The sequence below is a fragment of the Ranitomeya imitator genome, chromosome 2, assembly GCF_032444005.1.
Source record: "Ranitomeya imitator isolate aRanImi1 chromosome 2, aRanImi1.pri, whole genome shotgun sequence".
NCBI lineage: Eukaryota > Metazoa > Chordata > Amphibia > Anura > Dendrobatidae > Ranitomeya > Ranitomeya imitator.
The window spans coordinates 837,555,597-837,573,716 of NC_091283.1; the positions used below are offsets into that span (position 1 = coordinate 837,555,597).

Sequence of the window (18,120 nt, forward strand, 5' to 3'; positions counted from 1 at the left end):
GATTTTATCACCTGCTGCCTTTCTGGCTGTTATGACCTACTTGATTACAATTGTATACACAGTAAGCAAGTTAGAGAATTAAATGATCTCTAAAAGGCCTAAAGTTACAGATGACACATTTCCTTTGTATTTTAGGCAAAACAAGATATATATTTTCATTTTTAAGCCTGTTAGGGTTATGGTTCTTTCACCATCATCGTTAAGGAAAGGCCAGACGATGCAAATTTATCAGCTTTATAAAAACCCAGCCTCCTCTAACCTTGCGCCCAAAACACAGCAGCCATGGGTTCTTCTAAGCAGCTGTCTAGCACTCTGAAAATGGAAATGGTGGAGGCCCACAAAGCAGGAGAAGGCTATAAGAAGAGAGCAAAGTGTTTTCAAGAAGCCCTTTCCTCAGTTTGAAAAGTAATTAAGGAATTGCAGTTACCAGGAACTGTGGAGGTCAAGATAAGGTCAGGAAGACCAAGCACAATTTCAGTGAGAGCCGCTCGTAGGATTGGTAGAGAGACAAATTAGATCCCCTATTTCAAAAGACCTTCAGAAAGATTTATCAAACTCTGGAGTCGTGGTACATTGTTCTACTGTACAGAGACAAACGCACAAATATGGCCATCATGGCTGAGTCATCATAAGAAAACCTCTCCTGCGTCTTCACCATAAAATTCAGCATCAGAGCTATGCAAAAGAACATCTAAACAAGCCTCATGCACTTTGGAAACAAGTCCTGTGGAGCTATGAGGATAAAATAAAACTCTTTGGCCACAATGATCAAAGGTATGCGTGAAGAAAAAAGGACATAGAATTTCAAGAAAAGAACATCTCGCCAACCATTAAGCATGAGGGCGGATCAATCATGCTTTGGGGTTGTGCTGCAGCTATATATATATATATATATATATATATATATATATGTATATATATATATATACTGTATATATATTTTAGATTTTTTTTTTTTGCCTAAAATAGAAAGGAATTGTGTCATCTGTAACTTTAGGCTTCTTACAGATCATTTCATCTTTAACTTGCTTAGCTGTTCGAAATACTGACCAGGGGTGCCCAAACTTTTACATGACACTGTATATTGAGTGGCGATAAAACTCATCATGACCTAAAACTTCTCACAGCTGAGGGTTTGCTAAAATGATATCTAGTCTAGACAATCCTCTCTGAGATTTAAAGGGGTTGTCCTCCTCGGAACTCTTGTTCCTGCGTGCCGGGGGGCGACGTGCTCCTGATTGACTGATGCTTCGGACCGTTCCATGGTCCACGCTAAAAGCAGAGAAGGCTTTGAACATTTCCTAGAGTGGATGCAATTGTTACAACCTCTCAGCTGTGAGAAGTAACAAGCCTGCTGGGGATCTGGTTCACGCTTAGGATGTTTCCTTTCACTGACAGCAAGCAGACAAGTGACTCCGTGTGATACGACTGACCTTGTAGTATCCATCGTGGTTTATACTCCAGTCACACATAGAGCTGCGGCCAAAACTCTGCGAAAAGCGCAGCCCCGTAGATGACGGCAGAATTCTGAGTGCAGCTCTGGATGTGACTGGAGCAGGAGATATAAGCGGCACACCGCTGAGTCCGGCAGTATTTTTAGCAGCAGCAGTCACATTAGGGCCCGTGTTTACTGGGCTCCATTTCGCTGACGCTCCTCTAGCCTTTCTCTCACCTCTTTCAGGGCGATCACCCCTCTCAGTTTTCCTCCGTTCGTGATAAACGCCTGGCTGAGGCCGAGGAGGGAGAAGAGCGTGTGCGTCTGGAAGGAAATGCGAAAACGCGAAATGTTAACACGAAAACATTCAAAAGTATCAGGAAAAATAATGACCCAAAAGTGTAAATCCCCGATTATGTAACATAGGTAATAACACGAGCCGGGAGACGGCCCTAATACCGACCAATACATAGAATATCCGGCGTCGCGGCCTCATTCACTTCTCAGCCTTCTCTTTTCCGTTCAGGTTGTTGTTAATAGGAAACCATCAGCAAGTTGATGTCCTCAGATCTATTTCTCTTTTTGTATCTCTCCTATTATAAATGGGTCATAGGTTTGATTGGCTAATTAACCCTTCAATGACTCAGCATCCCTGATTATTTAACCCTTGAGTACCCAGTGGGGCATTAGGTGATAACCTGACTATTTGGGTGTCCATAGGTTAATGACCCACATTATAGGTTAACTCAGGTACAGAAACCATAATATAAGTAAGAAAATTGCTATTATTTCTATCTGCAGTATCTAGCCTACTTGTTAACTGTTTCCAGTATCGGCAAATACAGAAACCATGACTATAACAAAAACGAAATTATAATACCGGTCTTCAAAATCTAACCTACTTGCTGATGGCTTACAGTATAAGCAGGTCTAAAAATAATAATGATGATAAAACCATTATATCTGTCTGCAAAATCTAACCTACTTGCTAATAGTTTCCAATATCAGTAGGGAGAGAAACCATAAATATAGCAAACCGTTATATCTGTATGTAAAATCTAAACTACTTACTGATGGCTTCCAGTGTAGGCAGTTACAGAAACAATCATCATAATACAAAAAATTAAGTTTGTTATATTATCAGTCAGCAATGTTTAACCTACTTGCTGATGGTTTCCAGGCAGCAGCACTACCAGTAAAATATACAATAAAGGAGCAGCTTTGTGCAGAACTTCCAGCAATACCTTATGAAGTGACGTTCTCTCCACAAGTTGAAATGGCGAGGGGTCAATGAGACAGCTATCGAAGGAGGCGACCTTTCCCAGCTCTTGCTGTTCCCAAACCGCAATCTGAAAATGGAAGATCTTTTCTTACTGTATTGTTTCACCAATCCATCATCTCCTGGCAACACGTAAGGTCAGCTTGGTACAGTTCTACACCAGTCCCTCATTAGATATAAACCCGGCCCGTTAACGGGATTATATCAGGCCAGAAACCAGCCCCGGTACCATGGAAAGTTAAACCGGGAAACGGATGTGTGGATTCATGGATCGAGATAAAAGAGCAGTCCAAGGTCAAATTGTATATTTAATGGCACACTAGACAATGTACAGGGTGGAGCGCGGTAATTTGCTGATTTGGGAATGAAATAAAAAAATTATGATCATTAGAAAAATTTATTTTATATTTTAATTATACTGAACAGTAATGGAATTTTTAAATTACATGGTTTTAAATAGTGTATCTGGCAAATGTCGACCTTCGCTATCCACACACTGCTGCATACGTTTTCTGAAGTTTTCATGAACTCTAACAAGCATGTCCACTGGTATTCTGCCAATTTCAGCTTCAATATTGTTCCTTAGGTCTTCCAAGGTGTTGGGACGGTTGATATACACCTTAGACTTCAGGTAACCCCAAAGGAAAAAATCGCATGGGGCTAAATCTGGTGAGCGTGCTGGCCAGTTCACATCTCCCCTCAAAGAGATAAGCCGTCCAGGAAACATTTGCCTCAAACAATTCATGGTAACCCTCGCTGTGTGTGCAGTGGCACCATCCTGTTGGAACCATGTATCCTCTAGTTCCATTGCCTCAAGAGCCGGCTGAAAATAATCCTGTATCATAGACAAGTACCGTTCGGAGTTCACAGTTATGGCACGACCATTATCCTGAAAAAAGTAAGGACCAATGATGCCTACTCGTGATATGGCGCACCACACAGTGAAAATGAGGTGAAAATGTGCCTCATCAGAAAAAAACACAATTGCGTCACGGGGTATCGTTGCTAACATGTCTTCACAAGAGGTCCGCCGTGTCAAATAGTCCCATGCTGACAAATGTTGGACCACGCACATTTTATACGGGTGAAAATTCAGTTCATCATGAAGAATCCGGTGGAGAGAACGTCTTGAAATGCCAAGAGCAAATGATTGCTTCCGAGCAGAGCGTTTCGGAGATTGCAGTACTGCTGCTTCTAACTCTCTCGATGTTTTGTGGTGTTGTAATCCTTCTCTCAGGTCCCCTTCGTACACATGACACATTCCCTGCTGTTCTGAATGCATTCACCCAATTTACAATTGATTGCCGTCCAGGAACACGTCCGCGTGGAGGAACAGCGAATTGTAAACGAAAAGCACGCTGCACTGCAATGATCGAGTGGGCATTTGAAAAATACGCTTCAACACAAAATGACCTCTCCTCACGTGTCCACTGCATGATGGCAACTGAAAGGCAGAGGAATACAAATCTCCCATCAGCCACTGTAAGCCACACACACTCTCCCCTCTCTTCGACCGACAGTGCCGCCACAGCATGCAGTGCAAAAAAGCAAATTACCGCGCTCCACCCTGTACTATATCCACGATGGTTATACATATACAATGGTCAGATATGCAAATACAGATAGTGGTAGGACAAAAGATATAAGCAGACGGATCATGTCAATTACCGGGTGATGTTCGATCATGTGTGCGCTTGGCTACAGGAGGCACAGGTTGCCAGATGGCTCTTAAGTCCTTCACAGTTCTTTACAGGACGCGTCCCTCACTGTCGAAGTGAACCGCATGCATAACAAAGGGAGAGACCACATGGCCTTACACTAGCCTTTATCCCCTTTGGGTCACTCCCCTTCTGCCCTTTGGACTGAACCTAAATTCCCTCTCCTTGCCTTGGCAGCTAAAAACTCCACAACCTAAGATGGGTCATAATTCCTTAATACTCGGTCCTAGAGGTGAGGTTTTTGCGCCATTGGATCCGCCGGGCACCTGCTACGCATTAAAACCAAACACAGCTTTGATATCTGTTTTCTACTAGCTGTTATATGTATTTCCATATCCCTGGATGCTAGAACAGATCGAGACCCAGGTGGGCGTTCGCTATGTTCTGAGAATCTCAGAAATATACACAATGTACGATTAGGATGTATAGTATTTCCATAACGCCTTATGGAATTATGTTTCTAGAAGGTGTCTGCAGCTTCAGAAGGACTCTATTACAAACAAGCCTTTGTCCTGCTCTGACCCGGTCAAGGTGTGAGATTTGTCACTTACAGCCTTTGAGGCTTGACCCCTCTGCTGAGCTAGGTGCCATCTTTCTGGTACAGCTGCATGCTGGAGGGGATTTTATAATCCCATGCCAGATAGGATACAAATGACTGACATGAAATTACATCTCCAATATTCTTCACACTCACTAATTAATTCTATGTTCAAGGGGTAAACCATAGCCACGCACCTGTAGAATACCGCTTATTGTACTCAAATACCTGACCCATCATACTCCTTGCTCCGCTGCTCTTTATCTAGAAGTTCTCATTCCCCAGTCCTTACCCCTCTTCAGTTCATTGCCCATTACCTTTCTTACAGGGGACCTGTCACAAGGTGAAAGTGGCTAGTGTCTCCTCTTATTTTATTCTCGCTGGTCCCTTAAGTACTTTTTTTTTTCCAATCGTCCATACGGTTTCAGAGCTTTTTGCCTTTTTTATGTTTTTTTTACCAAGGTGGCGTAGCTCACAGGATCCTCCTGGGTGTGTCTCTAGGCTGCTCTGCATAATCACCCTGTGTGACACACCTTTTTGGCAAAATAAAATCAGCACTAATAAAAAGGCCGGTATCTCTGGAACCGTTTGACAGATTTTGATACAACAAAAAGCAGAAAACTCAGAGGAACGACGGGAATAAAATAAGAGCCCAAGCTGTCACTTTCACCTGTGAGATGTCCTCTATATTCCGCCTGATGTTCATGAGCAAGAGTATTGATCAAAAGGACATTACATGATATTACAACTCCTTTCTTTTTGGAGAAGACTTTGGTTTAGCTAATTGGTCATATGGCAAATAGTCCTGAAAAGAGAAGTGTCAGACTTTCCCTAAAAGAGTAACAACCTCCACTATGTGGCAGCTTCCTACCTCCTGGAGGGGAGCTAATCTGCGAACCTTTGTTCCCCAGAGAGCATTGCCTGACTTATAAGACCGGCTAGTGGTCTCCACAAGCAGAAAGTCTATCCGTCCCAATATGTATCTCTTTATGTGGCACTCACCTCTTCTGGTGTCATTGGGTCTTCAAGATCAGTTTCCTGCTGAGAGAAAAGAAGATGAAATTTTGAGACTTGTCCTCACGTGACCGGTCTTGTCTTCACCGAGGATTCCAGCTCCTCGGCTCCAATGCAAAATTTGCATTTTGGGCTCCCATCTTTATGGGGTAGAGTAGAGGGCCGCCAAAGACCAAGAGTCTGTGTAATCCTCAGTGCATGATTTTATGTTGAGGTTCTTCATTAAGTAAAGTATCAGTAGATGTCCATTACTGCTACATGAGCTGGAGCATTTGTAAATTTGGGAAATGCATGTGAAAATTTGGAATTTTAGAACATCTTCGTATATGACGAGCGGGTCACAGTCCACTGTCATCTCATTCCCACCCGAAAATGCCCTGCTGACCTGCGGAGGATTTTCAGGATGATCCTTCTTGGATCTACAGAAGATTCTCGCTAGTGAAGTGCGGAATCTCCGGCAGCAGCTTTCTGGAAAGAAAAAATAGAATTTTTCAAAATCTGAAACATTTTTTAAAAAGTCCTACAAAAGGAAGGAGAAGTATGGATTTTACAAAATTGGTTGTTTGGGGCAATGAGTGACACGATGTTGGAGCAAATGATCAATTTCTTGGTTACTTGGAGATTAACAAATTATTGACCCTTTATAGACATAAGAACAACTGAATCATTTAACCACCCGGCAGGAGGATCTTTTCTTAGATCTCTGCATTCTGCTGTTCATCTGTTATTTCTTCTGGCGATTTATAAATAAATTGACAAGTGGGTGTTGCCAGTAGGGGGCGTGTTCCAATACACCCTGGCACTGTGCAATCAGGACTAAACATGTAGGGACAAACCCTTTGAACAAAGGGAATGGTGACACCCAGTTGTTTATTTATTTCAGACATTTCCATGAGGAATGAGAGAGGAACAACACAATTTACAGTTTTTAAATAAATTATTTTATGGGAAATACAAGTATGAAGTGAAATCAACAAGTCAGAAGTGGCGACCGGCTCTATTTAAAGTCTACTTCAAACTTTGACACTTAAGAAGAGGATATGCAACCAATCTTTTTGGATGAAGGATAACGGCGGAGGTCGTCTTCTCTCTTTTCTTTGCTTTGGTAATCATGGACCCGTAACTATTAAATGTCTAAGTTGGAAATACCCCTTTAACATAGAACTCAGGCAGACACTGTTATGATCTGGTGGCCTTGGAGCAGCATGAGACGTACTCTGGAGAAGGTGGAACCTGTACTGACCGCAAACCCTGAACTCAACAGCGCAACTAGAAGTAGCCGTGGGGGGTACCTAACACTCCCTAGACCCCTTGACACAGCTTAAGAAATAACTACCCCTAATGACAGAAACAGGAAACCTATCTTGCCTCAGAGAAAATCCCCAAAGGAAAGACAGCCCCCCACAAATATTGACTGTGAGAGGAGAGGGAAATAACATACGCAGAAATGAAATCAGGATTTAGCATAGGAGGCCATACTAGCGAAAAAGAAAGAATAGGACAGAGTACTATGCGGTCAGTATCAAAACACTAGAAAATATCCACCACAGAAGATACAAAACACCACATCTGACTAAAGACATGGAGGGTATATCTGCATCTCCAGAGAAATAGCTAGGCTGCAAAAAATCCTTCACAGACAAAGCTGGACAAGACAAAAACATGAAAAGTCACAGAACTATAAGGTCCACAGCAGGTGGACAGCAAAAACAAAGCCAGGACTTATCTTTGAAGAAAAGCACAGCAAACAGGAGAGACCAGAAGGGATGTGAATCCTCCAAAAACAATGGACAACTGGCACTGACTAAAGGATCAAGCAAGGCTATATAGCCCAGCCCAAATTGCAAAAAATAGATACACCTGATAAATGCTGCGATCCAACTACCGCAGCACTACCACTCATAACCACCGGAGGGAGCCCAAGAGCAGAATTCACAACAAGACACACTCATTGGATTATTGAATTAAGTGTTAAAGGGGGTGTCCAGGAATTAGATAGCAAGGGTCATCAATATCAGATCTGTGGGGGGTCCGGCACCCAGCACCCCCGACCAATCAGCTTTTTTCAACATGTAATTAAATAACTACCTGTAAACCTAGTAACGAGCCAGATGGAGAATCTCCATCAGGCTCTTTACCATTTCCAAGACACTGAACAAGCAGCACCAGCAACTTATTCTTTTCTCATATGTATGAATTGCCTTTTGCTGGTATCTTCCCTTTGGTAGCTTTTATCTGGCCAAAGTCATAATAGGGTCCAATGTAAGTCTACCCATCCCCCGGTAATCGAAGATCTCACCACCTCCGAGCACCAACTACAAGTCCTAAAGCGGTGTCTTCACCTGACCATGAATCTAGTCGTCCAGCTCCTTAACAATTGACCTCAATGGACAAGACCATGACCCCATGGGAATTATTGGAATCCACCATAATTCATTATTTACAAAAAGAGGACAGAGAACAAGAGAGGGACCCCCAATGTGGAGGTGCGGGGTGTTACCTGGCTCTGCTGGAGTTGTGGGCACCTCTCCAGAACTATTTGGAGCGATGGGGCCGTTGCACTCCTCGATGGGCTGTAAGGAATAACATAGACACAGAGGGTGTGAATACTTTCTCTCACTCCACCAGCCGCCCCCCATCTGGATTTTAATCCTAGCACTGATCTGCATTCCCTCTATAACCAGCTGCTGATGGAGACATAGGAGTACACAATGACGATGATGAGATTCGGATCCGGTGCCCTCATCCAGGTCTCGTTGTTTATCGGTCCCTGCAGCTGGAGCCTCTTACACGTTCCCTAATTATCTATGTATCCCTCTCATCTCTTAAAATGGACCCTTATCCATCAAGGGCGTCACGTGTCCAGCAATGCAAGCCTTGAAAGATACTTTATAAAGCTGCCATGAAATGTAACGCACAGCAAGATCAAAGTAGTTGTCCTAGACTTACACATTGATCAAAATCAGCTGGAACTATTGTGAAAGCCCAGCCTAGAGCTCTTTTTTTGGATTTTTGGATTTGGACTTTCCATATTGAATTGTGAAAAATCCAAAACCCCAGTTTGAGTTGCTCTTAGTAGATTTCTTTCAGCTACTTTACAACACGTCTATCAATTCTGCCTGGAAGTCTATGGCAAGAAATGGAAGATGAAGTCAACTTGCTGACCTGAAAGATGGAGCATCAAACCTTCAAGTTCTTGGTTTATCATTGACCACCAATCTGTCAACAAGTGGACAAATATCACATGGCCGAGCATAAAACTATTCAGTCGGAGATACCCAACATGTGCAATGTATCAAGAAGGATCCTCAGTGTCCAAACGGGAAAGGTCATTGATGCTTCATTGAGCTCTTCTCTACAGACTGTACTCGCTCTACGAATCTTCTTTGGACCTGAGGATCCTTTGGTCTCGAGGAAAGTTTTCGTTTTATTTTTGACGTTGCTCTTCCTCAATATTATAATGCTCCGATTGAGTGAATGTTTGGTTACCGTAAATCAGTGTCCTTCTTATTCCTTCCTTCTCACCTCTTTCTTCTCCTCCTCCTCGGCACCGGTCTCCTCTTCATCTACATATCGGAAGGAATCTCGGTTGCCCTCGGGCCCTGCTGTCCTCTGCCCTTTGTAGGGGGGTGAAGACATGCGGATTCGTCTCTCCTTACTTAGGACTCTGTCCAGTAAATCTGCAATCTCTGATCTCTCGATCGACCCCAGAAGAACCATAGAATCTGCAAAATGGGAATATAATATAGGAATCTGCAAGGAGAGATCTCTGCAACAAGGACTTAGTCCTTAGTCACCAAGGCTGCCCTGCAACAAGGATTTAGTCCCAAAGACTGCCCTGCAGCAAGGACTTAGTCCCCATAGCTGCCCTGCAACAAGGACATAGTCCCACAGCTGCCCTGCAACAAGGATTTAGTCCCCAAGGCTGCCCTGCAACAAAGACTTAGTCCCCATGGCTGCCCTGTAATATTTACTTAGTCCCCAAGGCTGCCCTGCAATATTTACTTAGTCCCCAAGGCTGCCCTGCAACAAGGACTTAGTCCCCAAGGCTGCCCTGCAATATTTACTTAGTCCCCAAGGCTACCCTGCAACAAGGACTTAGTTAATACTTCCCAGCCGTTTTGTCATTGTTATCGGCAGCTTTTTCTCTATGAGCTGTATAGGGAGACAGCTGTCAATCAGCCACAGGTTGGCAGTGGGAGCTGCAACTCAAGAGTAGGAGGACTCCAAAAAAGCAGCAAAAAAAGCAGACATTTTATGAAAAAAAATGCTAGAAAAAAAAAGTGTAACACTAAGAGAATGCAGCATATACCCCGTGACAAAACCTCTGGAAAAACAAGTGTTCCGTTGTCTTACCACTGGACTCCACTAGGGGCAGCGTTTTGTGAGAGCAGGTCTTCAGGACATTGAGAAGATCTTTGTAAGTGCAGTGAGAAGACACGTAACGAATTTTGCTCATCATGATGTCCTCCACGAAAATGTTGTATTTACTGCAGGAATTAAACAAATTAAAAAAATCTATAAATATTTAGAAGAAATTTCAAAAATTTAATTTTAATAAACAAAATGTAAAATCCCTTTAAGAGTTTTTTTTTTTTTTTTAAATGTCACTATCCCTTTAAGACTTTTGCAAGTTGACAAACCTAACGGCAGAATATGTGCATAAAAACAACTACATATGCACGGTATGTGTGTAATGGTAAACAATAGCTTTCAAATAAATGCTGACAATTCGTAATCCCTATTAAGACCTCTAGGTGATAGGGTATCCAATGTGTGGATCCAATATGCTTCGCGCTTCTTTAGCATAAGGATCCTATCTCCCCCCCTGCATCCCGACACAGGCGGCTTCTTATAGCGGGTATCTCCTCTCACTCTGAGTCACGACCTCTCCAAGTTTGGCGACATGTACGCACCACTGGGCACTCTCTGATTGATATTATGCTCCTCTAGCCCCTGCTCCAATTTTCGAGGCTACTACCTCATCCCACGGACATTATATTTATAAGGTATAGTACGCATCTGGTGTAATGTTAAACTATAGACCCATGATGTTCTCCCTCCTTTATTTATTCCTCGCTCTATACTATATTTTCTACAGCCCCTACTCTCATGCTGGCTACCTATGTGGCCCCTTTCTCTTCCCAGAGACATCAATTATTGAAAGGTAACATTAAGCATCTTACTACCTACTTTACACACTACAACGCGGTTGGGAGCTATATACCTCTCCTCTCCCCTCCATTGTCGTTTACAGCTCCTCTTTTCTATAGGTTTAGGTATTAAGACTACCATTCTACCCCTTTACAAGCTATCTGGCTGTAAGTACACGTCCGCCTCTATAGAACTTTTTACTATTCTGGTTCACATCATACCTCCACCTAATTCACATTTTCTCATGCTATATTAGGCAACCCAGCATGATCACTATACCCACTCAGTCCGATTACCACGTTTAAGGCACAGCACGGTATGTGTGTTCTCCTTGGTCTATCATTGCTCATATTGAGCAAGTTTGTCTAAGCGTGTTTTCACTGCTGCGTGATACGCTGTACACAATTATGAAGTTTATCTCTGGCTATTGTACAATTCTGCGTTACTTTGTATATACTTTGGTTTCATTATATATTCATTTTATACTCGATTTATATACGGTTTGTTATGTTTCTTGTGTTCTTTTGTGTTTTTTTATGTACTTATATTTTTGATACTTTGTAGTGACTGATGAAAGCTCTGTTTGAGCTGAAAAGTTTCCAGTGCTACTTTGCACCAATAAAAATCAAATAATCAAAGACATTGAAGTTGAGTGCGAGACTTTTATACTGATTTCAGAACATGACACAAAAACAAATACAGAATATTTATTGCACACAAGTAATAAAACAGCTGCCAGAATCGTACTGACCCAAAGGACAAAATTAACACTTTTTTTTGTACCACGATAAATAATGTAAAGTCGTAAACACAAACAAATCAGTGTCAGAATTGCTGTTTTTTTCCGCCCCCATGAATAATTAATAAAAGTTTGTTTCCAGTTATAAGCACCCCATAATAATGCCACTGTTAAATACCACTCGTCTAAAAAAAAACAAAAAACAAAACCTTTATAGGGCTACATCGACGAAAAAATATAAAGTTATTACTTCTGGAACTAAAAAAGTGGGAAAAAAAGTGTTTATGAAGGCAAATACGGCTTCTGCTTCAATGGTAAATGGCTATGACTCTGTAGTGTAGTTTGTGTTGTCTGAAAGTTAGACAGGGATGATAATTCTGCCCCTCTGTGTTCGTACTTTGTTCCCCAAATAAAACCAGACTATAGTAATCCACAATGGGGACTCATAAACTAATTTGGAACCTCTAGAGCATGCTCTGTGCAGATGCCGAACAAGCAGGGAGTGCTGGGAGATGTGAAATTAGAAGAATGCAGAATTATGATTTCAGCTCTGGAGTTTATCACAGGATCACTATTAGTAATACATATATACAGAATACATACAGTGGGGCAAAAAAGTATTTAGTCAGTCAGCAATAGTGCAAGTTCCACCACTTAAAAAGATGAGAGGCGTCTGTAATTTACATCATAGGTAGACCTCAACTATGGGAGACAAACTGAGAAAAAAAAATCCAGAAAATCACATTGTCTGTTTTTTTAACATTTTATTTGCATATTATGGTGGAAAATAAGCATTTGGTCAGAAACAAAATATCATCTCAATACTTTGTAATATATCCTTTGTTGGCAATGACAGAGGTCAAACGTTTTCTGTAAGTCTTCACAAGGTTGCCACACACTGTTGTTGGTATGTTGGCCCATTCCTCCATGCAGATCTCCTCTAGAGCAGTGATGTTTTTGGATTTTCGCTTGGCAACACGGACTTTCAACTCCCTCCAAAGGTTTTCTATAGGGTTGAGATCTGGAGACTGGCTAGGCCACTCCAGGACCTTGAAATGCTTGTTACGAAGCCACTCCTTCGTTGCCCTGGCGGTGTGCTTTGGATCATTGTCATGTTGAAAGACCCAGCCACGTTTCATCTCCAATGCCCTTGCTGATGGAAGGAGGTTTGCACTCAAAATCTCACGATACATGGCCCCATTCATTCTTTCATGTACCCGGATCAGTCGTCCTGGCCCCTTTGCAGAGAAACAGCCCCAAAGCATGATGTTTCCACCACCATGCTTTACAGTAGGTATGGTGTTTGATGGATGCAACTCAGTATTCTTTTTCCTCCAAACACGACAAGTTGTGTTTCTACCAAACAGTTCCAGTTTGGTTTCATCAGACCATAGGACATTCTCCCAAAACTGCTCTGGATCATCCAAATGCTCTCTAGCAAACTTCAGACGGGCCCGGACATGTACTGGCTTAAGCAGTGGGACACGTCTGGCACTGCAGGATCTGAGTCCATGGTGGCGTAGTGTGTTACTTATGGTAGGCCTTGTTACATTGGTCCCAGCTCTCTGCAGTTCATTCACTAGGTCCCCCCGCGTGGTTCTGGGATTTTTGCTCACTGTTCTTGTGATCATTCTGACCCCACGGGGTGGGATTTTGCATGGAGCCCCAGATCGAGGGAGATTATCAGTGGTCTTGTATGTCTTCCATTTTCTAATTATTGCTCCCACTGTTGATTTCTTAACTCCAAGCTGGTTGGCTATTCAGATTCAGTCTTCCCAGCCTGGTGCAGGGCTACAATTTTGTTTCTGGTGTCGTTTGACAGCTCTTTGGTCTTCACCATAGTGGAGTTTGGAGTCAGACTGTTTGAGGGTGTGCACAGGTGTCTTTTTATACTGATAACAAGTTTAAACAGGTGCCATTACTACAGGTAATGAGTGGAGGAAAGAGGAGACTCTTAAAGAAGAAGTTACAGGTCTGTGAGAGCCAGAAATCTTGATTGTTTGTTTCTGACCAAATACTTATTTTCCATCATAATATGCAAATAAATTGTTAAAAAAACAGACAATGTGATTTTCTGGATTTTTTTTTCTCAGTTTGTCTCCCATAGTTGAGGTCTACCTATGATGTAAATTACAGACTCCTCTCATCTTTTTAAGAGGTGGAACTTGCACTATTGCTGACTGACTAAATACTTTTTTGCCCCACTGTATATACAGGACACACGTCCCACCTGACGTGGCATCCGGACAGGTCGGGTAAGTACGGCAGTTTCTTGGTCTGGATTATGGAATCGTAAAGACTGGGCTGCAGATTCTGAGCGACCACATTCGCCATGATGACGGAGATAAGCATAGGGAGGATGTGAGAGATCTGGCCCGTCAGCTCGAAGCAGATGACAGCGGTGGAGACGGTGTGAGTGACAGCTCCGGTGAGTGCAGCCGCCCCTAGGAAACAGCATGAAGACAAGAAGGCGGCGTGTAACAATGTATCACTGACAGTGCGGAATGTAGAGATGTCACATCCGAGAAATGCATCAACCTGCATGTACATGGCTGCACCGATCCCACCACACAGGGCGGAGAGCGGAGCTGTCAATCATCTGCCGCAGAGGTGGGGCCCTGACAACTTCCCAGTCTGTAGAGAGGTGACTGGTTGTCAGTAATGGGATATGAAAGCTTCAATTTCTGATATTCGGTTTGTTGATCTTATTGACATATCATCTAAGTTGAAGCTCTCGGGTGGTGTTCCCCTTTAAGGAGGCCGCAGTATTCCGCCATTACCGCCACTCTTACAGGGTATTTATCAGAATCCATGTAAAGTAAATGTCTCCGCATCTGAACGTCGGCAAACAGCTGCCACCACGGAACAATGCAGCTTCTATCAACGCCAAACTCCAGAAGTCAGGGGAATCGCAGGAATAATAATCCCACGTCTAACTTACTGAAGAATGCCAACTCCCCGGGGCCGGAGCCTCCGAGCGGACATATTGTGCTTGGCATCAGAGTATTGGCATCAAAATCACCCGCTGAGTAATAGAAGGGGTCACCCAGCTACCCTGACCCTGCTAACATAGGGAAACTGCCCTCACTGGTAAAGGATGGATAAATGGATAGATAATAGATAGATAGATAATAGATAGATAATAGATTGATAGATAATAGATAGATAGATAATAAATAGATAGATAATAGATAGATAATAGATTGATAGATAATAGATAGATAGATAGATAATAGATAGATAGATAATAGATAGATAAATATAGAAACAAAAAAGGAACAGCACAGTATAAATACTTATCTTCGGATGCAAGGCCCCTAGACAATCCGTCCAATGATTATGCAAACTTCATAGAATTCCAAAAAAGAGGCAGCACTCCATTGTTTCAGTGGAAAAATGTGCAGGATTTTAATCAACCCACATGTCTGGGCGACTTTTGTTGTGAATTCTGTGGCAGAGTTCACTCCTGTGGTCACAAGTGGTACTTCGGCTGATTCTCTCTGGGATCTTGCGTTTGTGGAGAAAAGTGGTACTGCAGCTTCTGAGTTTCCTCCCTCAGGTGATCTGGTGAGCTCGTTAGGTGCTTCTCTACTTAACTCCACCGGATGCTTTGATCCTGGCTTCCTGTCAATGTTCCAGTGTTGGACTTGTGTTTCTCTGGATCATTCCTGTGGCCTGCTGCTCTGCATAGCTAAGTGCTTCTTTGCTATTTGTTGCTAGTTTTTCTGTCCAGCTTGTCTATTTGTTTTGCTGGAAGCTCTGGGACGCAAAGGGTGTACCTCCGTGCCGTTAGTTCAGTACGGAGGGTCTTTTTGCCCCCTTTGCGTGGTTTTCTTTAGGGTTTTATGTAGACCGCAAAGTTATCTTTCCTATCCTCGTTCTGTCTAGAATATCGGGCCTCACTTTGCTGAATCTATTTCATCCCTACGTTTGTCTTTTCATCTTACTCACAGTCATTATATGTGGGGGGCTGCCTTTTCCTTTGGGGTATTTCTCTGAGGCAAGGTAGGCTTATTTTTCTATCTTCAGGCTAGTTAGTTTCTCAGGCTGTGCCGAGTTGCATAGGGAGCTTTAGGAGCAATCCACAGCTGCCTCTAGTTGTGTTTGGAGAGGATCAGGAATTGCGGTCTGCAGAGTTTCCACGTCTCAGAGCTCGTTCTATTATTTTGGGTTATTGTCAGATCACTGTATGTGCTCTGACCGCTATGTACATTGTGTTACTGAATTGCCTATCATAACAGTACAGGAAGCCAAAAGTACTAATGATTCTCAATAGAGGGAAAAAAGAAGTTCTGAGACCATTTTTTTTCCTTTGCACTGTGATTTGTCTTTTTTTTCCCCTAGACATTTGGGTGGTTCAGGACACAGGTGTTACAATGGACATTAAAGGTCTGTCTTCATGTGTAGATCAGCTCACGGCAAGAGTTCAAGATATACAAAATTTTGTGGTTCAGAATTCTTTGTTAGAACCGAGAATTCCTATTCCAGATTTGTTTTTTGGAGATAGAACTAAATTTCTGAGTTTCAAGAATAATTGTAAACTGTTTCTGGCTTTGAAACCTCGCTCCTCTGGTGACCCAGCGCAACAGGTTAGGATCGTCATTTCTTTTTTGCGTGGCGACCCTCAGGACTGGGCATTTTCTCTTGCGTCAGGAGATCCTGCATTGAGTGATATCGATGCGTTTTTCCTGGCGCTCGGATTGCTGTACGATGAGCCTAATTCAGTGGATCAGGCAGAAAAAAATTTGCTGGCTCTTTGTCAGGCTCAGGATGAGATAGAGGTATATTGTCAGAAATTTAGAAAATGGTCCGTGCTCACTCAATGGAATGAATCTGCGCTTGCAGCCATTTTCAGAAAGGGTCTCTCTGAAGCCATTAAGGATGTCATGGTGGGATTTCCTATGCCCGCTGGTTTGAATGAGTCTATGTCTATGTACAAGTCCCCTCTATAATTTGTAAAGCGCTGCGGAATATGTTGGCGCTATATAAATAAAATTATTATTATTATTATGTCTTTGGCCATTCAGATCAGTCGACGCTTGCGTGAGCGTAAATCTGTGCACCATTTGGCGGGATTACCTGAGATTAAACCTGAGCCTATGCAGTGCGATAGGACTATGACCAGAGTTGAACGGCAAGAACACAGACGTCTGAATGGGCTGTGTTTCTACTGTGGTGATCCCACTCATGCTATCTCTGATTGTCCTAAGCGCACTAAGTGGTTCGCTAGGTCTGCTACCATTGGTACGGTACAGTCAAAATTTCTTCTGTCCGTTACCTTGATATGCTCCTTGTCGTCGTATTCTGTCATGGCGTTTGTGGATTCAGGCGCTGCCCTGAATTTGATGGACTTGGATTATGCTAAACGTTGTGGGTTTTTATTGGAGCCCTTGCAGTGTCCTATTCCATTGAGAGGAATTGATGCTACGCCTTTGGCCAAGAATAAGCCTCAGTACTGGACCCAGCTGACCATGTGCATGGCTCCTGCGCATCAGGAGGTTATTCGCTTTCTGGTGTTGCATAATCTGCATGATGTGGTCGTGTTGGGGTTGCCATGGCTACAAGCCCATAATCCAGTATTGGATTGGAATTCCATGTTGGTGTCCAGCTGGGGTTGTCAGGGGGTACATGGTGATGTTCCATTTCTGTCAATTTCGTCATCCACCCCTTCTGAGGTTCCAGAGTTCTTGTCTGATTACCGGGATGTATTTGATGAGCCCAAGTCCGATGCCCTGCCTCCGCATAGGGATTGTGATTGTGCTATCAATTTGATTCCTGGTAGTAAATTCCCAAAAGGTCGACTGTTTAATTTATCCGTGCCTGAGCACACCGCTATTCGCAGTTATGTGAAGGAATCCCTGGAGAAGGGGCATATTCGCCCGTCATCGTCGCCATTAGGAGCAGGGTTCTTTTTTGTGGCCAAGAAGGATGGTTCGCTGAGACCGTATATAGATTACCGCCTTTTTAATAAGATCACTGTTAAATTTCAGTACCCCTTGCCATTGTTATCTGATTTGTTTGCTCGGATTAAGGGGGCTAGTTGGTTCACTAAGATAGATCTTCGTGGTGCGTATAATCTGGTGAGAATCAGGCAAGGCGATGAATGGAAAACTGCATTTAATACGCCCGAGGGTCATTTTGAGTATCTAGTGATGCCGTTCGGACTTGCCAATGCTCCATCAGTGTTTCAATCCTTTATGCATGACATCTTCCGTGAGTACCTGGATAAATTCCTGATTGTGT

At 42.9% G+C, this 18,120-nt stretch overlaps 1 protein-coding gene across 3 annotated transcripts in view; it reads right to left on the minus strand.

The window, feature by feature from the left end:
• Positions 1-18,120, minus strand: part of CLCN1 (chloride voltage-gated channel 1) — an 80,350-nt gene that overhangs the window by 5,384 nt on the left and 56,846 nt on the right. For 2 of the 3 annotated variants that reach the window (XM_069754232.1, XM_069754234.1), the window contains exons 15-22: positions 14,108-14,321; positions 10,341-10,474; positions 9,510-9,709; positions 8,485-8,557; positions 6,370-6,452; positions 5,973-6,011; positions 2,680-2,784; positions 1,673-1,759 (exon numbers count right to left, since the gene is read on the minus strand). In XM_069754232.1, coding sequence (XP_069610333.1) covers positions 1,673-1,759; positions 2,680-2,784; positions 5,973-6,011; positions 6,370-6,452; positions 8,485-8,557; positions 9,510-9,709; positions 10,341-10,474; positions 14,108-14,321 — 935 coding nt within the window. The remainder of the gene's footprint in view (positions 1-1,672; positions 1,760-2,679; positions 2,785-5,972; positions 6,012-6,369; positions 6,453-8,484; positions 8,558-9,509; positions 9,710-10,340; positions 10,475-14,107; positions 14,322-18,120) is intronic. The other variant, XM_069754233.1, reaches the window with a different exon arrangement.